This window comes from Ailuropoda melanoleuca, chromosome 1 (genome assembly GCF_002007445.2).
Source record: "Ailuropoda melanoleuca isolate Jingjing chromosome 1, ASM200744v2, whole genome shotgun sequence".
Lineage (NCBI taxonomy): Eukaryota > Metazoa > Chordata > Mammalia > Carnivora > Ursidae > Ailuropoda > Ailuropoda melanoleuca.
Window position 1 is genome coordinate 204,975,164 of NC_048218.1, and position 25,728 is coordinate 205,000,891.

General features: G+C 44.7%; 1 protein-coding gene across 1 annotated transcript in view; it reads left to right on the forward strand.

Moving 5' to 3' along the window:
* Positions 1-25,728, forward strand: part of CNTNAP2 (contactin associated protein 2) — a 1,777,718-nt gene that overhangs the window by 1,653,645 nt on the left and 98,345 nt on the right. Inside the window, exon 23 of the mRNA XM_034648877.1 lies at positions 7,556-7,649. Coding sequence (XP_034504768.1) covers positions 7,556-7,649 — 94 coding nt within the window. The remainder of the gene's footprint in view (positions 1-7,555; positions 7,650-25,728) is intronic.

Consider the following 25,728-nt stretch of genomic DNA (forward strand, 5'->3'; position numbering starts at 1 on the left):
CCCCACATCGTGCTCGCTCTCAAATATAAATAAATCTTTAAAAGAAAAATAATGCTGTTAAAGAAATACTGTATCAGCTATGAAAGGAGAATTACTCTTCTCATTCATTGAGATTTATAAAAATGATACAAATTTGTTGATACAGAATCCATTTTCCTTTTTTTTTTTTTTAACAATTTATGCTGTAAATAGTATTCAGTGTTTTCCCAGTAGGTGGAGTGTTAAGCTAGGGGAAGCAGATCAAGATTTGAAAGCTAATTTTTTTCCTTTTTACAATGTTGAGGGATTTTTGATATAAAACAAATCACCTAATGGATTCACTAATTCTTTTAATTGCATCAATACCACAAAATTCCAGTTGCACTGGACCTCGTGAGGCAGATCTTTTGTACTAATTACATCACCATAGTAACGATGACGTAAGGACAACAGCAGTAAGTACTTATAATGCGTTTCATTTTAATATTGCTGCTCAAGCCATCAGTGAAACCTCCTGACATCTCCGAGATGGAGATAGCCTCATGCATACAGCAAGGAAAGATCTGTGTCTTAAAACCTGTATTTCTTAAGCCTTAAGCATTTCTGGAAAAGAACCTTCCTTGTGAGTTTATTAATATTGGTTCAAGGCTGGCACTACCTCTTCCAGTCTGTGAACTTGGGCAAAATCACTAACTCTCCCTGGGAGCCCCCCCAACATGTGGAGGGGGAGGAGGAGATGAGCTAGCTGTCTCTGGGCGCCTCACGGCTCAGGAATCCCTCACCAAACCTGACCTTTATATAAGCATTTCCTCAAGGCTGAATATTAGGAGCTGGCTGAGAACCTTACATACATATGGCAGAGACAGCTCTGGTTGGGACGTGGAGGTCTAGGACCGGAACATGAGCGAGCCCTGCCCCAGCTCCCGCCCTGTGCCCTCACTAAGATCGGCTGCCACGAATAATGGGCTGAAGGACTCCTCATAATGATGCCTGGGAGCCCAGTCTTAGCAGAAGCGTCTGCTCAAAGCCCCAGGGACCTGTGTTTCTGGGAAAACACTACTCGTTAGGCCCAGAGTAGCAAGACCTGTTCAAAGGAACCTGAAGTATTATCTGACCCAACCTCCTTTTTCTGCAAATGGGAAAACTGAAGTCCAAGGAGTCTTTGTGACGTTGAATGTCAGCAGCTGACTGACTCCCAGCCCTGTTCTCCCTCCCGCAAAACACCCCTCCTCTCTCACACTGGAAATCAGGAAGGGTCCCCACAGAGACTTTCACAGGACGGCAAGACTCCCACCTTCCCACCCTCCAAAGAAGAGAAACGAGGCCCTGGCAACCAGGTGTTGGGGAAGGTGGAGCAGTAACGAGAGAAAATGAATAAGGACCAGCCACACAGTCTCCTCTTTGCATCCCCACGGCCAGCTGGCTCATGTTTGGAGAGAATCCCCGGCTCCCGTTTGCAAGGTGTTTCCCGTTCTAGAAAGGCTTGGGGCCAGTGGATTCTGCTGGATCGTTCCTAGCTGTGAAGGCAAAGTCTCCTTTGCTTTGCCTGGAGTAGAAGGATCCCACAGCCAGGTGCAGGCCCAAGAGAAAGCGCCAAGGAGATGGGGGTCGAGCCCGCTCGTCGGGGCCCGGTGCTGAGGCGGAGGGCTAGTAAATAGTGAGTGGTCAGTTACTAATTCCCAGGCTAAGAAGTCATTCATTGTACCTGTTGAAGGGAGAACAGAACCATTTGCGGGGTGAGGACACAGCACTTACAAAGCCCTGAATGAAGTGTGGACAAGACAACGTGGTGGGTCCAAAGGACTGAGAGAGGTTGAATGGGGTCAGAGCAGAGAGGCAGCAGGGAGGAAGAGAATGCTCTGCTTTTCCCTCTCCTGGCTCTAGGAAGATGCCACCTTCTTCTTTGATCTTGTCCTGAGGACGCAAAGCCTCCCTGGCTTGTGTCTCTGCAGGTAACTGAGTTGTTCGGTTAACTCCCGTTCACCAAGGCCGGCCGCGTAACACACCGAGCGCCTCCATTGCAGACGTTCATCACTAACCAATTATACAAGCTTGCCTGCTTCTCACGCATTCCACGGTTCTGTTATGGAGGAAAACGTTTCTTGGCCTCTTTCTTCTCTTTAAATATCTCTGTAAGTGGAGCTTTATGTGCTGTTAAGGCCAAAATCAAGCTAAGCTAGAAGGCAGTGTGACCTCTGACCGGGTCAGCATCCCAGAGGGCCACCTACCCTCCACATCCCGGGTTGCTCATGGAATTAAAGGCCTGTCCCGTGGCCTGACAGTATGGGCTGGGAAGAGGCTGGCGTGCTGGCCCCCACAATGAGGCGCTTGTCATTCTCAACCATGTGGTCCCCAGACTGGGCTACACTGAGTAGTGGGCCAGCGTCCACTCCCAGGGGCTCTGGGAGTAGTGGGGAGTGTCCCAAAGCGTGAAGATTCAGAGTCCCAGATCAGCCGGCCGTCTTCAAGGATGCAGTCAGGCCTCCTCACCCAAACCTGATGGCCGTGAAGTTCTGGTGGGGCTCCCGTCACTGGATCATCCATAGAGCTCTCCTCGAAGAGCCGAGTTCCAGTGGAACTAAAATCAAGGGTTTCTGTGCCTTAAACACACACACGTGCTTGCAGACACAGACATCCGTGTGCTCTGCCAGCGATGACTCTTTTAATAATGCTAAGCACCTAAGATGATACAGGCCCATTTCGTGTGGGTCACAAAAGGGCCAGGAGGTTGACTAGATAATTCTGCAGGAAGGAAACAGCCCCAAGTCCAAAGGTGATGTTACTACTCCCCAGGCTCTGAGACCCGCTGTGTTGCCTCCCTGCCTGTTCAGCCCACTGCTCTGGGTTTCTCAAGCCTCGGCTGCCGCAGGTCAGGTGCTGGCTCCCAGGGAAGGAGTGGGGTAGGGCTCGGCCCTTGTCCTTATGGAGTCACCATCTAGCCAGGGGACAGGAAAGGACAGGCTGTAGCCCCGTCGCTGGCGGCAGACCCACAAAAGCTCTGCCGTTTTGCCTCCCACTCTCATGTACGTTTACTGTGTCCTCTCCATTCACAAGAACAGAGTGACTTGGAGTGAGGAGGAGGCAGAAAACGTTTAAGTGAATGAACCCCTGGTGCCGGGCTTGAGTCCTGCTCTCTCCCTTTCTTGGCTGTGAACGGCCTGAGCCTGCAGGGACCCGTCTGGGGACCCCCAGGCTAGGATGAGGTTAAGGTGGAAGAGAAAGGTACGGTCCCTGCTCTTCAAACTCTTTCTCCTGTAACATCCATGGGAATTGCAGGTGGAGGGAGGGGGAGAGACAGGCCGGGGATGAGACGAGCTGATCACTGTCTTCACCCCTGATGTCTGTTCGCAGTGGCCTTTCCTCATGGCCTCCCTTCAGCTTGGAATAAAAACATCCATCAAGATGGTCTGCTCTGAATTCAGCATGTCTGAGCTAATTCCACGTATTACCCAAAACGAAGGATTAGGAAAAGAGGCACGACATCCCGGGCCCTTGTCCAGAGCCCCAGAAACACGCCCTCGGGGCAATCAGTATTTTGTGTCGCTTCATCTCAGGTGGAGTGGGACCGAATCCACACTGCTCAGTCTTTCTTCTCTGTGCCTTCCCTGCCTCCTCCACGTCGCCCCCAAAACATCAGCAAGGCTGGTGAAATCCTTTCAAGCTCTGCCAAGGCCAGCCGTGGCTTCAACGTAGAAATGGACTGAAATGGTGAAATAATGAACACTAAAGCTCTTGACTCGGCGCGTAGGACTTGCGCGCCCCAGCCTGAGTCAGTATCGTGGTAAATGCTGAACCAATTAGTGCTCCCGTAAGGCTGTCCCGGGGCACCAAGGAGTCACAGTCTTTAATTTTAATGGGCCTCCGTTATACAATCTCTTATTGCCTCTTAACTGCCAGCAAAATGACCACCAACTAAATGTACAGCAAAATAGCTCACTTGGACCCCAAAGAAATTACCTTGAAATTATTACACTTAACCATGGCAAATGCACGGGGGGCTCATTTGGAAAGAGGCGGCCACCTGGCAATAGGAGGGAAATGATACCGTGTGACGTGTCCTTAGGCTTCTCAGGTTGTGCTTTTCTTGACTTATCTGATTTACTGCATTTTCTCCTTCAAGTGTAAATATTTAAAATGCAGTGGAGCCTCTCCTCTGGTTGTGATGGCTGGGCTAGCTCTGGAGACGGGCTGGCGGCTTCCCATTTGGTCTTTGTAGCCAGTTGTAGCTGGGTTAGATTGCGGTTCTGCCACTGACCTCTCTTTCTGACTTTGGATGCTTTTTATATTACCAGAACAGAGAACACCTATCCAATATCTAGTAAGTAAGACGTGAAAAGCCTAGCAAGCCTTGCATACAGTAGTTGCTCAATGCCTGCTTCCTCCTTTCCTAGAAGAGCTGAGTCCAATCAGAGATAGAAAGTACATAGTAGGTTAAACATGGGGGGTTTGATGTAAGAACTGTGATAATGGGACACTCTAGGATAGAAGGAAACTCCAACAGAAGTTCACAGAGCGCCCCCCACCCCCTGAGCTGAGGGAGGTTGCCCCCGGAAGGACAAACGTGGAGGGTTTCAGACGCGTCGTTGGGGAAGGTGTGGTGGTTCCGCCCTCCAGACATCAGAGGAGTTCTGGTTTGGCCAGCCTGGAGCTGGTCTGGTTGCTGGCCAAGCAATAAGCCAGCCTCCGGGTTGCAAGTGGGGAAGCAGGTGCATGGTACCCGGTGGCATGCGCGTGCAGCAAGAAGGCCTCGGGAACATGTGGGCCACGGAGGAAGTGCACAGGGCTCTTATTTCACGTCTAGAGGGCTTGTTAGGGGGCTGCACGGTCAAGAGGGATCACACCCTGGGCCTGTGGCTCAGGGAGACCTCACTTCCTGCATGAATTAAGACTTAGGAGCGTTCGTTACATTTACAGATCAATCAAAACCAGGCAGCATCACTGATATTCTAAATGACAGAATCAAGATTCAAAAACTTTTGCCTCAAAACAAAAGAAAACAAACTTAATGTAAATAAGTTTAAATTTTAACTTTCGGTCCGGGTTCTCAAATGCATATATGTAGGAATGGGAAAAGCTGAAAGTAATCTATGGAGACAAAGTAGGAATTTTATTTTACTGTGAGCTCAGTACAAATAATATTAAATGGCTGCCAAAAAGCCAAGTCTGTCTGGTCTGGATCCATAGAAACAGTTCAGGAAAAGGAAGGTAACCTCCCTGGGTGGGTCAGGCCACATCCGAGGACTGATTTCACTCTGTGTGCACTGAGGACCTACTGTGTGCTTGGCACTGCGCTGGGCCAAAGGACACAAGAAATCTAAAAGTCTAAACATTGAAATTTGATAGTTTTTAAGATTATGTATGGTATATTCATAAAATGGAATACCAGTCATTCATGACGAATTTATCAAATTACAGAATTTCATAATACATCTTTAAGTAATGAAAAGTAAGTGCAAAACAATGTATGTAGTTGGGTTCCATCTGGTTGTTGTAAAAAAATCAAAAGAATATACATTAAGAAGTTGACTTGATAAAAAAGTTATCGGGACACCTGGGGGCTCAGTAGGTTAAGTGTCTGCCTTCGGCTCAGTTCAGGATCTCGGGGTCCTGGGATGGAGCCCCACATTGAGCTCTCTGCTCAGCAGGGAATCTGCTTCTCCCTCTCACTCTCCCGCATGTTCTCCCTCTCTCTCTATCAAATAAATAAATAAAATATTTTAAAAAATAATAATTATCGCCAGCTGTGGGTTATTTTCAGCAAATCTATACCATTATTTTCTCTGTAATGACAATATATTGTTTGTACCCATTTTTAAGTTCTTTAGTAAGACAGATAAAGGTTTAAGAAATATTTAGGGGGAAATCATCGCTGTGAAGCATGCAGGGTAACCTATTATGTTGGCATTCTATGGTTACCTTTTTTGACCACAAAAACTTTTTGACCACAGAAGTGGAGGGACAGCAGCAGTTAGCCATATACACCACCAGATGGCACCAAAGCAGCTAGCTAATATTTAGCAGCCAGAGTAGCAACTTTGAGATTTAAAATATCTAAGCTTCTCTAGCCAGAATAAGGGTTTTGTTAATGATGCACTTAAAATTATAGAAAACTTCTCACAATTATAGTTGAGCATGCTTTTGCATGCCAGCGTTTGCTTTCGCAGTGTTTGCTGGACCTCTGTTACAGTGCTGTACCCCTACCCAGGCGCCCTAACTCAACAGTACGGGTCCTGCAGGTCAGCACGCCCCAAATTCCTGAGACGCGGTGAGTCTTTGACTCCGAACCCTGGCTTTCAATAACCTCTAGGTTTCTAGTAAGCAGCGTCAGGAGGCAGGTGGAGATAGTCATTAATGATTAATGATCCTTCCTCAAAGAGGCTCGTTCTCCACGTGGCCAGTGAGATTAGCTCCCTCCCCGCACTGTTTCCAGCGGCCTAGCTTCCTGCTTTGCCCATCTTGGCGGTTACCAGCAAGGACCCGGGAGTGGGTCCGGTTTCTGGAGTGTGTGCCGCTGCCTTCAGCAAGCCGCTGCTCGCATACCGGTGCCGGGAGGTGACGCAGTGTTTCCGCTGACCCGCACCTCACCTGCCGCTTACATGAGCAGGTAGGAAACTCACCTCAGCAAAGTGAAAGTCTACAAAAGCGATTCTTCACAGGTGGATACAAAGAGGTACTTAAACTTTAGGAGTTCCCAGTGGGGGAAACACCCTAGACTATATCAGTTGTAAAAAGACAGCTAAGCCAGGAAAAGCCATGTCGGGACACAGGGGACAAGAGAGGCCCTGATTCTGGGACACCAGCGTTTGTACTTTGTACGTGAGAAATGTAATCAGAAATGTGCATTGCTCCCACAGCCAGTATCTGTAAGCTCTTTCCACCTGCTTCATCTCTCCCTCCCTTACTGCCAACTCACCCCCACTAGGAAGGAACCAGCCCAGCTACAGCAAATGTGCCTTTGTCCCCTCCAGACTCAAATGTCCCGGCCCTGTGGGGGCACCCTCCTCACTTGATAAGCAAGAAAAAAACAAAAACAAAACCACCATGTATATTTACCCAACTTGAATTTCAGCATTTTAATATAGGTTTACATATATGTTCATATTCACGTTTGAATATACATACTGAAGATCAATATTGGTCTGAAAGCTGATGGTATAGAAAGGTGAATAAAACAGGACAGTAAGCATATCTTAAAGAAAATTCATTGTTATAAATGCAGCGTTTTGTATCTCAGGGCCAATGCTGGAGATCAGATCAGGCAGATTTCATTCTATTAAAACGAGCAAGGATCTTAATCCAGCAGAAAATATGCACAAATTATCCATAGGAAATGTGCATAAGCTGAGGAACAATTCACAAAGAGTCTTCACTTACCAGGCTCAAAATGTTTTCAAATAAGCCCAGAGAACGAATAGACGTGCTTCCCTTTGCTCAGGCTGGTATTGCAGAGTCCGCCCCGATGAAGGAAGCTATCCAGACCCAGGGTTCAAAGAGGGACTCATCCTGCTGGGAAGATTGGAGTCCAGTGCAAGTTAGCAACATTCTTCTAAAAATGTCTCTTGTTTTCTTCCTGCAGCTTGATCATTATCCTTCTGTGAGTTACCATCTGCCGAGCTCGTCTGACACACTGTTCAATTCTCCCAAGTCGCTCTTTCTAGGAAGAGTTATAGGTAAGAATTCTGTGCTTCATGTGTAAGAGTATGGTAAGAATATGTTCGGTACAAGAATTCTGTTAGGTGATGTGAATTTGGATTCTTAAGTTACTGGGGCAATTTCTGCCGTTGGGTTCGGTCACTGAGACCTTCTCGGTACCAGAGAAGATGTGTTGGTTTTCTCACTGATGCAGCAGAGATGTGTTATCAGATTGTCTTTGGGGTACATGGCTCGTGTGATATATTCTAAAGCCACCAATTTGCCTGTGAAACACATTGGGATTGGTGGCTGTGGCTTCTGTGTCAGTGAAGGCAACGGGACCAGCGTCATTTGGTGTGTGATGGAAACTCAAACAGAAGTGGAGCTAAGCGTCTGCTCCCTGCTTCTTTATGTGAAATTTGCTCATTCGTTTATTTGAGACCCCCACCTACTAGCAGTATTGAACTTTGTCTAAGCACATCAGTTCTGTCTTCCTCTCACTCTGAGAAAGCTGGCTGATGTTATTTGCAAATTAGAAGGCCAACAAGGATTGGAACAGAATGGGGTGGGGCGGAACACCCACCCCCTATGCGTGATTGTGAATCTGAGAGTCACTCTTGCCCTTTTCTTACTATAAATCAGCACCATCTAGATTAAAATACCCATGTCGTTGGTTACGCATTTTTAAGTGATTAATGAAGAGCCAATGAAAGAATATATTATTGTAATTATGAGAACTTATATTGTGAGCCAAGAATGGAAACAGCAAGATGGTGGGTAGTGTGTGGGCCAAGGAGGGGGTGAGTCCGTGTCTAGCAGGTAGTGGTGATCGGAATGTCATTAATTGTAAAAAAGCCCTCATTTTAAAAGATGGGAGCAGGGGGAGCAGATAATTAGGAGAATAGGAGACTGAACCTATATTAAAAATAACAAAAACGTACGCTTATGTAGGATTTACTGGAAGCCGGGCTCTGTCCTACCTTAGATATACGAACTTACTTAACCTTCGTGGCAATTCTGTGAGATCATCAAGATTAGGCAAGAGCATACAAGACTGTCTCCATTTTACAGATGAGAAAACTGAGGCACAGAGAAATTCAATACCTTGCCCGAGACCACCTGTTTCATAATTGGTGGAGCTAAAAGTTGAACTGAGACAGGCAGACACCTTGGTCTGTGCTCCTGACTACTGTGCATCGTCTCTGTGCCGGTTGAGTGAGAAATGAAAAAAAGATGTAAGAAGAGTTTGGGAGCAGAGGTTGAGCAGTTGAGGGACAGTATTCCTGGACTTGGAGCCAGGAACGCTCCAGGCAAGGCCACAGATGAGCAGAGCTGCACACGAGGCCCCAGAGGAAAAGGCCGCATCCTGGGGAGGAGAGGGGAGGGGGGCATTAGCTCAGTCGACAGGTGGAGGAGGAAGGAGGGCTGAAATCCACGCCCGCCTACTACATCTCAGGCATGGTGCTACACATTTCCCACGTGTAAATGTGACAACTAAGTGTCACAACTATCCAGTGAAGCCAGACCTATGAGATTATCCTCATCTTCCAGATGAGGAAACAAACCGAGAGAGCCAGCCACCACGTTACTTAACTAGGATGTGGTGAAGTGGAGTTTTGAAGGTGGGTCTCTCTTGAGAGTCCATGCCCTTAAGCAGATCAAAAGAAGTTGTCCAGGCGGCAGGTAGCTGGAAGTCAAGGGATGCCATTCATCCCCAACAAGAAACGGCCGTTTAGTGGAGGAGAGCCTTGGCATTCGTGAGGCGTCATACATCCTGAGACACTGGCGAGTGCCCACGTCTCGCCACAGGCATTCCTACACCTCCGTCAAGAATAATTGAAAAACGTAAGTGCTCCTTTCGGAGCTGTAATCATTCCATCAGAACAAACTTTACACCGTGATAGTGTGATATTCCCATTGACACTATACTATGATGTTCCTAGAGTAATATCCCCCATGAACACACCTGAAACAGTGTCACAACCTCATTGCTTTATGAGAGTCACAACGTCAAGTTTTGACAGGAATGTTGAGGGATTGCTAAGTCCCATCACTGTACGTAACACTGTCTGGTTCATCAGTATTTGGGGCCGTGTGATTCAATTCACACTTGAGCAAAATTACAACATACAATGTAGCATGGACCTTCAAGGTCATGAACAAATAACATCATAAAGGCAACATCCTCTATAACTAAGAATTTACTGGGCTATAAATCTGTGCCAAGTGAAACGCAGAACCTGACCTCAGGTGTAGGAGTGTTACACGCAGAGTTTTCTGTACCCCAGAGGAAAATGTTGCTGTGCACATGGGAGGAAGGGACCGCAGTTGGGAAAGGTTACGTTATTTTCTTGAAGCAGGATTTCCCAGCACCACACTATTCCCATCTGGGGTCAGACAGTTCCTTGTTGTGGGCTGTCCCGTGCACCGTGGGACATTTAGCAGCATCCCCGGCCTCTACCAACTAATGCAAGTAGCAGCCCCCAAGCTGTGACAGCCAAAAATGTCTCCAGACATGGCCACATGTCCCCGGGAGGGCCAAGTCAACAACCAGCTGACAACGCCTGGCTTCCAGGCCGCCAGGCTGGTCTTTAGTGGAGGTGGGATTTGAACCGAGAGATGTGTGACGCAGGAGCTACCTGTGCATTGCTTTCAGAGAATAACTTCATCTTTCGGAATGATGACGACGCAGGGAGGGGAGCTGATACCCTGAAGATAAATTCTGTTAATACAATCAAAGGAGTCACAGTGAGGGCCTGGGGAGGCTAATCAGTGGCCACTTCCTGAAGCCAATATTCCTTAAATATTTGGCCATTTAGTAGGAGCAGGATTGGAGAGAAGCATTTTTTAAGTTCCCCTTTGAAAGCGACACATACTTCAGTGAGAAACAGCCAATATGCATTCACCAACTATGTAAGTATTCATCTGTAAAGACAGACTGAACTTCAAACAGATACGTCATGTACTCTAGTGAGGTTTGACAGCCCCTAGAGATTGATGCCCCCAAGTTGTTGCTTAGTTGGGTCAGCTGCTAATCAGAGACCGATCCCATAAAAGAAGGGAAAGGAGATGGATCTAAATAAATAATAGGACTTCACGTGGAGCTCTTTGATGAGCAATGCTTGAAAAAGGACACATCAAAAGGATGAAAGCAAGACTACCTAATCAAGGACAAGTGCAATCTTTCTTAAGGGAATGGAAGAAATATATTTATTTAGAAATAAAAATGTGATCACTGTCAGCCAACATCAAAATTTTAGAATGGTTTGCTTCCTTTCTGAGTCCTTCTAGAAGGAAATCAGAATCACAAGCAACAAAGTTTCACAAAGTAGAAATTTCATCAGCCATCATTACGTCCATTTTGTATCATTTACTAGCTGAGTGATGTCATAGACTTTATCTGATTTTCAGCAACAGATTTAATAGTATCTCAAAAACTCTTTAAATCAAGCGAGAGAAAGATAAGTGGAAGCCAGAAGCAAGATCTTCTGTTTACTTCTTTTTTAACATTTCTTTTATTCATTCATTCATTCATTCATTCATTCATTCATTCATTTATGTGACAGAGAGAGAGAGTGAGCGCACAAGCAGGGGGGAGTGGGCAGGCAGAGACAGAGGGAGAAACAGGCTCCCCACCAAGCAGGGAGCCTGATGTGGGGTTCGATCCCAGGACCATGGGATCATGACCTGTGCTGAAGGCAGACGCTTAACCAACTGAGCCACCCAAGCACCCCTTTTTTTAATATTTCTATCAATGGAAAAAGATACAAATAGAATGTTTATTAAATTTGCAAATGACACATAGGTAATAAAAGGACGATTTATCAAGCCAGATAATAAAAAAAAAACTTCAAAAGCATCTTGATGGCCTAGAAAATAGGATAAAATAATGACATAAAATATAATAAAGATAAACTTAATTCCTGCTTTCAACCAAGAAAAGAAAGAAAAAAAAAAGACAGACATAAATGGAAGATGGAAGACCCCTGGTATCATGAAAAAGACTCAGGTTGGTTTTCTGGGGAGTTTGGTATGAGCCAGTATTATGTGGTGATTGGTGTTTAAATAAGTACCGTACTGAGCTACATTGATAAGAGAGTCATGTCCAGAGCAAAGAGTACAGTCAGGCCCCAGTGGGATGTCGTGGCCTGTTCCTCGGCACCTCGTGGCACCTCATTTTAAGATAGATATTATTAGATATTAGATAGATATTAATCTTCTGAGGAAAAGACCAGATGAACAAAAGGCCCCCCCAAAGGAAAAATCAGAAGACCTGGGGATACTAAGATATGATTAAAAAGACATGAGAGAATCTACTTCCAGTCTTTGACAGCTGCTACCTGGACAGGTGAGACCTTGTAGAGGCTGACTCACCAGGACCGGAGAAGACTAGTGAGAGCAAGACTTCAGTCCCTGCAAGCACGTCCTGATCATTACCGCTATTAAAAAATGAGTGGCCGCCATTTTGAGGCAGCAGGCTCTCCACTATTGAGAGTATTCAACAAAGGCTCACTGGAAATGCCTCTGTGCTTTGAGTTTTCTGGATGCAGTGAGACCAGATTAGAGGAAGCCTAAAATTTACGATGGGAGTAGCTTGCTTTTTTAAAAAGGTGAGAAATGCAGTATTACAGTAGAGAATTTCCTCCTGTTCCATGTGAGAACCGACAGGATAATTCGATTCGGGGCTCCTTGACAGACATCATTTAGTGCTATGGATGCAGTATAAATACAGATGGGAAGAATGGCGCCATCTGTTAGTGTAATAGACAGCCTCCGTTTTCAGGATGGCATATTCATTTTAATTTTAATTTTAGAAAGGTATTTCTGGGCCCTCTTTTATTATTTTTTTCAAATCAACTATTTGTGCCAAGGCTGTCAATCACAGTAATATAAAATCATAATAAAGTAGATCTGTATTATAGTAAAAAGGCAGCAGTTCCTCTGTGTAAGTTTGAGAAGCTGTGTTTGGAAAAAGTTGAATAGTGATGCAGGGCAACTATCGCTTTACTGAGCATCGTTGTTTGTCAGTGGCAACGTCAGCAGTGGCAAAATTAAAGGTGAACATCTATGCATTTGAATTTAATATGGTTTGTAAGTCTTGTTGGTCCCAGATCCTAATAGTTTCCAAACCGTTGTTATTTAAAGTAACTCTTGTCAGTGGCAACGTCAGCAGTGGCAAAATTAAAGGTGAACATCTATGCATTTGAATTTAATATGGTTTGTGAGTCTTGTTGGTCCCAGATCCTAATAGTTTCCAAACCGTTGTTATTTAAAGTAACTCTAGGGGCACCTGGGTGGCACAGCGGTTAAGCGTCTGCCTTCGGCTCAGGGCGTGATCCCGGCGTTATGGGGCTCCTCCGCTGTGAGCCTGCTTCTTCCTTTCCCACTCCCCCTGCTTGTGTTCCCTATTGGTAGCCACTGTATGAATTGCATTATATTCTAAAATGTGAATATTATGATCTTTTGATAAAACATCCTTATTCTAGGGCTTTCCAAAACTTTCTGGAACTTTGGGAAAGCCTTCACACACAGCGGGAAACGACATACTTCTGTCTGCACACACAGGGGAGCTGGTATACTGTGGTAGGCATTATGCTCTTCATTGAATATTTCTGGCCAAAAAGTTATGCACAGAAAAGACATATGCAATGTCTGGGCTAGAACATTTAATTGCTGGTGCAACAGTCTCTAGAGTCCTACTGTCCCTTTGTCATGGGGACTGGAAAATCTGAAGACCATGGTGGGTCCATCACCTGGATCCTTCTGTGACCACAATGAACAGAGAACCCTGTCAACTCATGACAAACCTGTAGTGGAAGGAAGGAAAAGAAAAAGGAAAAAGGAGAGAAGGGGAAAGGAAAAGAAAGACTCTTGCTTTTCTAAGCTACTGAGACAGTAGGGCTATTTGTTACTGTGGCACAACCTAGCCTATCCTGATTGATACATAAAGGTTAGAGCTGAGATCAGAACTTTGCTGTCACACACTTGGGTTTTCATTCTTCGTTTTTGACTTGCTAACTGTATGGCTTTGCAACATTACTTAACATCTTGCACATTCTGTTTCCCTATGTGTAAAATAGGAACAGTAATGGCCCATACTTCAGAGGATTCCACAAAACAATACATGTTTAAGAGATAGCACAGGGTCTGCCACATAGTATGTGTGTAATAAACATTAGTTATTCTTATTCAGCCATAATTAGGCGAGTATGTAGTGATCACTTGTCATATGCCAGACATTTATACGCCATTGATACACCAGTGGGGTTCAAGACAGGCATGGTTGCTACCTTTAGAGAGCTTGAGTTCTAACTGGAAGAGAGGAAAAGACAACAGAAGGAATTAGAAGTGGAAGGACACATGGCAGGGTAGATGGAAGATGGACGTGTAGGATCCTTTGGGAGCAAGTAGGAAGGACACCTCACCTGGTCCAGGAGACAAGGGAAGGTGTACCAGAGGAAGTGGCATAGAAGCCGAGACCCAAGCGAGAAGTGAGAATTGTCTGGGCAGAGGAATAGGGTGGCAGAGAGGGCAGAAAGAGGAGGGATTTTCCCATTCTCTGTTACTGTACAACAACCTGCCCAAAACTTTGGGGCTTAAACAATACTTTATTATTGCACGCAATAATTCTGCGGCCTGACTGGACGGCTGTTCTGCTTCACGTGGTCTCTGATGAGGTGTTAACATAACTCGATGGTCCAAAGTGGCCTCACCCACGTGGCTGTCCAGGAGTCTAGCAGAGGCTGTCAGCCAGAGGCCTCGGTTCTCCCACCCGGGTTCCACATCATGGCTGCATGGGCGTCCTCCCTCCATGATGGTGGGTTCTATGAAGGGGCAATCCAAAAAGTAATGAGGCAAGCTAGAGATCCCTAAGACCCCACGTCAGAAGTTACTTGTATCCCTTTTCCCTCAATCTGTTGGCCAAAATCTGGGCTCCAGCCCATATTCCAGGAAAGGAGAAGCAGACTGCACTTCCTGATGGCTTCATGACAAGTTCCCACTGCAGAGGAACACATGGATGGGAGGTATGGTTGTGACCATTTGGGAAACACAGTGTGCTATGAGGGAAGTTTGCAGGTTTTATTCAGACTGGTTGAAACTAAAATTTATGATGAGGATAAAAATACAGAAGCAGTAAACAGACTAAGACAGGCTTTATGAGTAGCTCTTATTTGCCCGGGATGGTCCCAGTTTCCTCCTGCCAAGACAAGAGTGAATTATTAGCAATGCCCAGGTTCACTCTAAAAATGTGACCCAGGGGACACGTAGGTGACTCAATTGGTTAAGCATCTGCCTTCAGCTCAGGTCATGATCCCAGGGTCCTAGGTTCGAATCCCACATCGGGCTCCTTGCTCAGCAGGGACCCTACTTCTCCCTCTGCCTGCTGCTCCCTCTGCTTGTGTGCTCTCTCTCTCTCTCTGACAAATAAATAAATAAAAATCTTAAAAATAAAAAAATAAATANCCCACATCGGGCTCCTTGCTCAGCAGGGACCCTACTTCTCCCTCTGCCTGCTGCTCCCTCTGCTTGTGTGCTGTCTCTCTCTCTCTGACAAATAAATAAATAAAAATCTTAAAAATAAAAAATAAATAAAAATATGACCCAGTGGGGATTAAACTAGGTGAGTACCTGTCTTGTTTTGGGTTCGTCCAACGGGAGCACTTGAGACAAGTGCCTATGGTCCAGGAAAGGAGAAGCCTCTTGGGGGGAGTACTGGCAAGAAAATGAGGAGATAAGGGTTTGAATACAAGTTCATCTGGGAGCAGATCCCAGGGCATATTAGTAGAGCAGTGGAGAAATGAAACAGGGGAAGGAATGGTGCGTTCTCAAGCTACTCACCACAGTGGGAGCTCAGGACCAGTGGGGAACCGTGGGAGGCAGTACGAAACCTGCCTCACTATCTCAGCTGACACAGGAGGAAGCCAGGGCATTGCTCCCCCTTCCTCCCTGTCCAGCTTGGGCGAGGGCTGCTTCCAGGAGTCTGAACTCCCCAGCAGTTCCTGCTCACCCTCTGTTCCTGCCCAACCTGCTCCCCGGGCCAGAAGAAAGCGCAGAGCAGGGGGATCATAGGCCCTGGTCTTTGGAGTCAGAGGTGAGTGTAGAGGCATAAGGCAGGGCCCTGGCGGTGTCTGCATATTACAGGATTTATTTACAAGCCATGTTAAGGTTTTAATATTATCCTGGGAACAAAAAGGTATCAGGGAAGGATTTTTTTTTTTTTTAAATCAGGAGAATAAGCTGACCAGATTGACACTTTAGAAAGATAACATCACCTGCAGGGTGGAAAATGCCCCAAGGCTCCGAGTGAGAGGCTGCAGGGACACAGGCTGAAGGCTGGTGTGGCTATCACAGAATTGCACATTGTAATGCACAGAACTGCTTGGGTACAGAGGAAATGCAGTGTCTTTGTTTGTCTATGATGATCTGATATTCCTTCTGGATAACAAGGGCAAATAAACGAAAGCCCTGTCTAGCTTACAGTTGAATCTGGCTTGATTATTTCAACAGTCCCTTCTGGTTATGCTCTGTCCCTCTGGAATAAAAATGTTCAGTCTCTCCAGTGGCCTTCTCATCCCCTGCTTTCTTTCTAGAAGATGGTGACCAGGTATATAGAATACAGACGGGGATGGGCAGCTTAAGTGTATGTCTGACACCATCACAGGGGGGGCCCAGGGTCATGCTACCCTTCCTTGGGTTTGTGTGACCTCCCATCTGGCCTCCAGCCCAGCATTGTGATGGTGAGATCAGTGGTCGGTGAGCTTATAGTCCCCGTCTGACTCATGCAGTGCTCCAGGGAGCACCGGCCGTTGCTCCCTTTGCTTTCTTCTGTCCCCCAGCCCTCACTTGAGACAGACCCCTAGTCTCTGTCATGTCCTTCATCCTCCCTGTGGCAAATGTCAGCACCCCCAAGGCAGCCTCAATGGTGAATATTGGCTTTATCTTGGAGTCCCCTCCTCACAAGACTGAGGCGCTCCCTGCTCACTCTTCTTCCCTCTCCCAACGAGGCTGGGCTGCCCCACGTTGTTGCAAGACCCTCTACATGACCGTCTTCTCCCAGAGCCCCAAATTGGGAAGCGGAACAGTAACCCCCTGCCCTCAGTCCCCTTCCTCACCCTTTATAAACACACCTCCTGTTCTCTGGGGCAATGCTTAGCTCCTCTCTCTCCCTCCGGGTCCCTTCTTTCTCTCATAGTCATTTCAGATTTTAACAACAGCAATAAATGCCTTGCTTTTTTCCTGTATCATGTAGCTTTTGACCAAAAAAAAAAAAAAAATAGTGCCATGTAACAAACAAAGCCAACACACAGTGGCTTAAAACAACACTCATTTTTTCTCAGTCATCTGTGGGTCAGCTGAGGGCTGAGTGTCTCTGTGGTGCGTCTGTCACCTTTCTCCTGGGATCATGTAGTTGACATGGGCTTACTCACCGCGAGCCATCAACAGTAGAGGCACAAGGGCGCAAGCACACTCGTGTGAGCGTTTCAAGCCCTTGGTCTTGCCACACCCACTAATATGCTGTTGTCCAAAGGAAGTCATAGGGCCAATCTGGAGTTGAGGAGAGGGGAAGACTCTGCTTCTTCAGTAGGAGGAGAAGCCAAGTGACATGGCAGAGACACAGACCCAGTGGAGGAAGAACTAGGGACATTAACACAATCTACCATATTCCCTGCCATCAAATTCTCTACAACTAAGAAATAGCCTCCTGTCTTCCCCGTGTCAGCTAGATGGGTGGGTACAGTCTCTATCACAGAGAAACTCTATGACCTGCTTTGCTCTTGATGGGTTAAAAGGTATGAGTAAAGGAATTGGGGGAAATCGTTTAGTCACCCAAAAGTATGTTAAGTGTTTATATATACCAGGTGATAGGGATGGAACAAAGCAGCAAAGTCCTTGCCTTTATGAAGCATATATTCTAATGGGCATGGACAAAGAATGAGAAGATAATAGTCTGATAAGATGTTAGCTGGTGATCAGTGCTATCGAGAAGAATAAAGGGGGCTTAGCAGTGAAGAGTGTTAGGCTGGCTGGGGAAGTCCCGTTGGAGGAAACCGCATTTAAGCGGAGGGCTGATGAAGCTGGGGGGGTGATGGGTTGGCATCTGGAGGGAAAGCCTCCCAGGCAGCATGAAGGGCAATGCAGAGGTTGGGAGGTTAGGTAGAGACATGCTGGACTTGTTCAAGTAACAGCAAGAAAGGTGGTATGGCTGGACCACAGTAAGGGTAGAATAGAGTTGTAGGGAATACCTGAAGCTAGAGGGCCGGCCAGCAGCCACATAGTGAAGACTGTGGACCAATGTGGAGAATCTGCTTTTGATTGTAAGTGAGATGGGAACCAGAAGGCTTTGATCTGATTTGTGTATTAGAAGCTACCATATTAACTGCAGCAGTTGGGTGACAGAAGAAGAGAAAGTCAAGATGGACACAGGAGACCAAATTCCAGCTGTAGAATCTAGGTGAGAGAGGGTGATCCCTGCACCAAAGCTGTAGTGGTGGTAGCAGTGGAGAAATATTTGGAATAAGAATATATAAAAGGTAGAGCCCATGGGATTTGGTGATGGATCAGATGTGGTAGTTGAAGGGAAGAGATGTCAAAGAAGATTCCTCAAGTTTTTGGCCTGAATAGATGGGTAAATGGTGGTGCCATTTACTGAGGGCAACACTAGGAGATAAAAAGTTTTGGGACTGGGGGATAACATTAAGACTTCTATGTTGGGGGGCGCCTGGGTGGCACAGCGGTTAAGCGTCTGCCTTCGGCTCAGGGCGTGATCCCGGCGTTATGGGATCGAGCCCCACATCAGGCTCTTCCGCTATGAGCCTGCTTCTTCCTCTCCCACTCCCCCTGCTTGTGTTCCCTCTCTCGCTGGCTGTCTCTCTCTGTCGAATAAATAAATAAAATCTTTAAAAAAAAAAAAAAAAAAAAAAAAAATTTAAAAAAAAAAAAAAAAAAAAAAAAAAAAAAAAAAAGACTTCTATGTTGGACACGTTCAAGACTATTCCACTGAGGTGTGGTCCTCTGCTGCAGAAACTGAGCACTTCCTGGAGCAAATCCCACCTTCTCCCATCTCTACCCCCATTCCCTCTGCAGGCAGGTGGGTGTTGACTAGGTCATCAGTCATTACTCAGAACGGCAAAAGAGAAAAGAAGATAGCTCCACTGAAAAACAACGCAAGTGTTATCTCCATACCATGGAAGGGACCATGCAATAAGTAATGAAAGGAACAAACTATTGATACACAAAACAACTTGGATGAATCTCTAGGGAATTATGCTGAGGGAAAAATGCCAGTCCCAGAAGGTTCATACCTAGTGAGTCCATTCACATGACCTTTTTGAAATGACAGTATTTTAGAAATGGAGGACAGATTAATGGTTACTGGTGGTTAGTGACAGGGGCAGGAGGGAAGAGGGTCTAAGGCGGTATAAAAGGGTAACATGCGGAATTGTTGGAATTACTATCTTGACTGTGGTGGTGAATACACAAACCTACACAGGTATAAAATTGTATAGAATTTTTCAATTTCGGGACACCTGGGTGGCTCAGTCGGTTAAGCATTTGACTCTTGATTTTGGCTCGGGTCATAATCTCAGGGTCCTGGGATCAAGCCCAATATCTGGCTCCCTACTCAGTGGGGAGTCTGCTTGTCTCCCTCTGCCCCTCCCCCTGCTCACGCATTTTCTCTCTCTCTCACCTACACGTGTGTAGAATACAATTTCTACACACACACAAATGATACACATACAATCAGCGAATTGTATCCATCTCAACATCCCGATTGTGACATTCTCCTATAGTTTTGCAAAATGTTCCCTCAGGAAAAACTGGGTGAAATATACCAGAGAACTCTCCGTATCATTTCTTACAACAGCGTGCAATTTTACAACTACCTCAATACAAATTTCAGTGTTTAAAAAGTAATAGAAGTAAAGCAAGACCAGTCCACACTATTCTCTGGAATCATTGATTCCTGGGACGGTAGGTAGTCAGCCGGGCGCTAGTGCCCTGGACGCTGTGGGAGGATGGTCCACACGCAAGGAGGACATGAGATGACTGCACCAGCATCTCCCTCTTCACTCTCGCTCCCCTGCCTTTGCCACTAGAGAGTAGGAAATGTACAGGAATGAAATACTTATTTACCGCTGGAATTCTGTCGTTCTCCTAGAGTTGTCATTGAAGGGGATGACTAATATGATGCACTTCTAGAAATGGAGACGGAGGAAAATGTGGTAGATTGACCTTCCAGCTACTGCTTTTAGAGAGAGGCCCTGAGAGCAACTTATCCCCTTGTGATTTATCTCCACATCTGAAGAGTGGAATGCAGCAGAATTGATAAATGAACAAATGGCAAATAGTTAATTGAAATTTCTGCTTAGTTGCCTTTGGCTTTTATTATAATGATTAAAGAAGAAGTAAAACACTGATGAGAGACCTTGTTTAAGTGATAGGCGAGAAGTAATATTAAAATTGAAGAGAAGCAATTATATCTAATTTTTCATGTCCTAAAGAAAATTTAACATTGTCTTAATGTCCAAGATCTCCTACAAGCTGAAGGAAATCTACATGGAAGGAATCTGCCCAGTGACTTATAGTTTAAGTTTAGCTTCTCATTCTTTTTTAATTGCCTCCAACTGTCATTCTTGGAAATGTATTGGGATTTTTTTCATTATTATTATTACCTTTGTAGAATCATAGGAGGCCCTAAGGAATAATTTATTTAAACTTTGTCATATCACAGCTGAGGAAAATAATGCCCACAAAAGTGAAGTGATTGGGCCAAGGTCACATAACAGGCTAGTTCAATACCCTTTCTGAAATAACACCATCAATACCGTAATCATCTTTGCTTGTCACTCAAATGTGTCTTAAACAAGTACGATTAATAATTCCATCCTTATGACCTAAAGACACACTCTTGACATCAAGATAAAACAGCTGCAAAAGCAAATCTTTTAATAAAGTGTAGATGGGAAGAGGAGAATACACAGAGCGAAGGTTGAGAGCGCAGGCTCTGGTGTCTGACACCTGGGATTCCAGCTGTCCCACCTGCTAAAGGAGCCTCCCACAGGTGTTCTGCATATCTGAGCTTCAGTTTCTTGATAGTGGTACCCTCCGTGGCATACACTTTGTTGTGAAGATTAGAAATGGTACCGTGAATGTAAAGGGCCTATCACAGAGCCTGGCACATCGTAAGTGCTTGATCCACCTTAGAGTGTTATTATGTCTGATCTTTGATTTTCAATTTATAAAAATAAAGGAAGGGCTGACCTCAATACCCAGTTATTATTTTAAAAAAAGAAAAAAAAAGAAGGAGAAGGAGAAGAAGAAGAAAATAAGGAGTGAAAGCTTTAAGAAATTTCAGTGGAAAACACATTGGTACCATCATCTCTCCATCTTGTTTTTCCAAAATTAAATTATTTTTCACTAACAAAAACAACCCAAAAAAAGGCATTTATCATTTAAAACCAGTGAGAGAACAGAAATTCATGACATGTTTAGTATTTGCTCAAACCAGACTGTCAAAAACAGTGGACCTATTTTTGTCCCAAATCTTCAGCTCACCTGTCTGTGACACACAGCATACATTTGTATACCCAATTATTTCTAAATAAACATTGTGAAAGCCAAAATTCCTCTTATTATAATATCCAAAAAGTATTCCAGAAGACAGAGAAAATTTAATTTCTTGTATACCTGTGGTTGATCCTCATTACTCATAGATTTCATATTTGGGAGTTCACCAACTTGTTAAAATTTATAACCCAAAAGGAGTGCTCGTGGCACTTTTGTGGTCTTTTGCAAACATGAGAGGACAGCATACACATTCCCAGCTGAGGTAGATGGAATAAAGCAACAGTGCCTTCTAATTTCAGCTCTCATGCTGTAAACAACTGTCATTTTTCTGGTCTGTTTAGTGCCATCTGGGTTTTTAGGTTTTTGTGGTGGTGTTGGTGGTGTTGGTGTTGTTTTTGCATTTTTGTGAGTTTTTATTTTAATTGATTTCACTGTTTAAAATGTCACCTCACTATAGTATTGAAATGCCATTATTCCTAAACAAGGAGGTCATGGTGGGCTTTCCAGACAAAATATGTGTGTTAGATAGGCTTCATTTGTAAGGATTAAGTTTTAGCACTGTGGCTAGGAGTTCAATGTTAATGGATCAACAATATATATTAAATAAGACGTCTTTTACAAAAACACATCTAGAAGGTCATGTATGGATTGGGTGATGAGATGTGACCAGAGGCTCACAGGAACCTAACTGTGTATTTTCCCTAGGAGCAACGGTCCGGTATTCGCCAATCCTGTGCTCAGTGGCTCTATAGAACATAACTGCTGTGAATAATGAGAACCCACTGTATGGCTTCTAACTCCCTATCATGTAAATAGGATGATTCATTGTATTTATGTAGCACTTCACAGTTTTAAATGCGTGTGCGTAACTGTTGTCACATATGAGACCCACAGAGGTTAAGATGAGGTTGTATTGCTTGGTTAGAAGTAGGGTAACAAGTCCAACTGACGTTACCCAGGGGGACTTTGGTCTTCCCCTCCGGGTTGGCGACGTCTCGCGGTGTCTCCTGGAGCACAAAGATTAGCTACCACTCGGCATCGCGGCATCTTGGAACCCCGGGAAGGAGAATATGGCGTGTTTTGGGGAAAGGAGTCTGGAGGACAAAGATCCTTTGCATAATCTTGCGAAGGACCTACAGTTTAAACCTTGGAGGCCTTGAAGGTAAACACATTGAGATGAAATCAGGTCACACTTTATTTGAATACTGTGGAAGACAAAATAGAAGAACACCAGGAAAGGTGGACCGGAGCAGAGTTAGCCAGAAAGTCAGTGCTTTGGAGATTCCTCCCCCCACTTTATAACCATGTTCGGGAAGGCTGGCCCCCTTGCAGATGTTTCTGGAACCACTGACAGAGGAACAGAGAAGCCATAGAAAAATATTTGCTCGGTTTTCTGTTTCAAATGTTCAAATGTTTGCTTTGGCTACCCCAAAAAGAAGCGTTAAATGTTTGCAACAGATATTTCCTATGACTTTTAACGTTTCCTGGCAGCAAACATGGCTAGAGTTTGAATATGTCACCTCCATGCTCTGGAAATAAGATAGACTCTGTGGCCTAATAAGATTTTTTTTCCTGCTTTGAAATATAGCTGTTAAAAACAAAAAAGTGTCCTTATTTAAGAGAGAGCTCATCTTCTTAAAGAAATTTCAAAGATTTTTAATTCATAATTCACACCTCTCCTCCCAGGTAAATTCATTCTCAAACTCTTATCCCATCTTTATTGTCCATGAGGAATTAGCATTTGAAGTTCGAACTGACGGGGTGAAGCTAAGTCGTAAGTCAGAAAGGCTCCCCTATTTCATTTTTCTTCATCACTAGAGTCAACTTCAGTTCAGGGCCTGCTTTCAGTCTCGTTAACAGTAACTAGACAGATACAACAGGGAGCACTGTCTGCTTGAGAGCTTAGTAAATTCACCTTGTGGGAAGTACCTACTTAAATCTCCACTTGATGCATGAGGGGAGAGGTGTGGAATATAAGGTGACAGGTGCCGAGTCAGCGGTGGAGCCAGGATTTCAGGGCAAGTCTTTCTGTGCTGCTCTGACTATTGATTTTCTGTGTTTGTTTTATGAAAGAGCAAAGGCCTGGGGAGGGAGACATAGTATTTTTACTTGACATTTCAAAATGGGGGTTGTATAGGTCTCTGATAACACTGTGCTGTCCTCTCTCCTTTCCCTCCACGGAAAGATTTAGATTCCGAATCCTCGTTCACAGGGGAAGTGCAGTCGGAGCTGGGGAGGAAAGACAAGTCATTCAAATAAACACAGTTTCAACACAAATCGATGTGTGAATTAATTTTGAGGGGCCTAACTCTTATTTTTTAAAACACTAAGTTTTTAGGGATTTTTCTTATTATCAGTCATGCCAGTCAAACCCTAAAACATGTAAATTTTTTCATTGTTTTAATACTAGGGTTATTTAATTAAAATTTATTCATATCAAATTAAGGGCAACATGAGGTATACATGGAGTCATAGAACTAATTTCAAGCCAAATGGCCTAGCCTTGCAAGTGACTCACTGCCATGCAGCTTAATAGTTTGAAGGTTTGATTTTATAGGCTTCTTAAATTTTGTAATTAATTGACTTTATTTTTTAGAGCAGTTTTAGGCTTAAGAAAAACTGAGGGAGGGGCACCTGGGTGGCTCAGTCGGTTAAGCGGCTGCCTTTGGCTCAGGTCGTGATCCCAGGGTCCTGGGATCGATTCCCATGTCAGGCTGCCTGCTCAGCAGGGAGTCTGCTTCTCCCTCCCCTTCTGCCTCTCCCACCCCCAGGCTTGTGCTCTCTCACTCTCTCTCTCTCTCTCTCTCAGATGAATAAAATCTTTTAAAAAAATTTTTAAAAAAAGAAAACCTGAGGGAAAGTACAGAAAGTTCTATGTACACCCCCACCGTCCCCACACGCGTACATAGTCTCCNGGTTTGATTTTATAGGCTTCTTAAATTTTGTAATTAATTGACTTTATTTTTTAGAGCAGTTTTAGGCTTAAGAAAAACTGAGGGAGGGGCACCTGGGTGGCTCAGTCGGTTAAGCGGCTGCCTTTGGCTCAGGTCGTGATCCCAGGGTCCTGGGATCGATTCCCATGTCAGGCTGCCTGCTCAGCAGGGAGTCTGCTTCTCCCTCCCCTTCTGCCTCTCCCACCCCCAGGCTTGTGCTCTCTCGCTCTCTCGCTCTCTCGCGCTCTCTTAAATGAATAAAATCTTTTAAAAAAATTTAAAAAAAAAAGAAAACCCGAGGGAAAGTACAGAAAGTTCTGTGTACACCCCCACCGTCCCCACACGTGTACATAGTCTACTACTACCATCTTGCCACGTCGTCCTTATTTTTGGCATTGTGTACTTGCCACAACATACTACACCTGTTATAAATGAAGAACGAATATTGGTACAATATTATTCGCCAAAGTCTATGGTTGATATTAGGGTTCATTCTTTGTGTCGCACATTCCGTAGAGTGTGACACGTGTGTAATGACATGTGTCCACCATTGCAGTGTCTTTTATGATGCTTTACTCTAAAATCCCTCATGTTGCCACTGTTCTTCCCTCCCCACCCCCAACCCCTAGAAGCCATTGATTCTTTTACTGTCTCTGTAGTTCTGCCTTTTCCAGAATGTCATACAGTTGGAATTGTACAGTATGTAGCCTTTCAGACTGGCTTCTTTTACTTACCAAGATGCATTTCAGGCTCTTCCATGTCTTTTCATGGCTTGATAGTAGCTCCCGTCTTTCTTTCTCTCNTACTTACCAAGATGCATTTCAGGCTCTTCCATGTCTTTTCATGGCTTGATAGTAGCTCCCGTCTTTCTTTCTTTCTTTCTCTCTCTCTCTTTCTTTCTTTCTTTCTTTCTTTCTTTCTTTCTTTCTTTTTTCTTTTCTTTTCTTTTCTTTTCTTTTCTTTTCTTTTCTTTTTTTGGCTGAGTGATATTGCAGCCTTATTTTGCTGGGGGCAGAAGGTGGGATGAGGGCATGGAATCAAGAAGCTAAGTTTGAAAGCTATTACAGAAAATAGGCAGAAGTCAGTAACGAAAATCAGTTGTTCCACGTTCCCCATAACTGTGTGAACCTCACAGCTCTTCGACTAGCTGACATCAGTGGCAAGCTTGGTGCCACCGATTAAGTGTTTTCATTTCATCCTATGTACTGGGTTGGCTCTCCTTTTCCTGACTCAGGCTTATAAGCATCTTAATCCCAAAGCAATTTGTTTTGTTACTTTTTTAATTGGAATGTAATTGGAATACACGAGTATATTAGTTTCAGGTGTACAACATAGTGATTCAACGTTTATATACATTTCAAAATGATCACAATAAATCTAGCTACCATCTGTCACCGTACCAAGTCATTACATATTATTAGCTACATTCCCTACACTGTTCACTGTATCCCTGTGCCTTATCTATCTTATAACTGGAAGTTTTTACCTTCTAACCCTCTTCCTCTATTTCACCCATCCCTCAACACCCTCCCCATGGCAACCTCCAGCTGTTCTCTCTATCTATGAGTGTGCTTCTGTTTTATTTATTCATTTGTTTTGTTTCTTAGGTTCCACA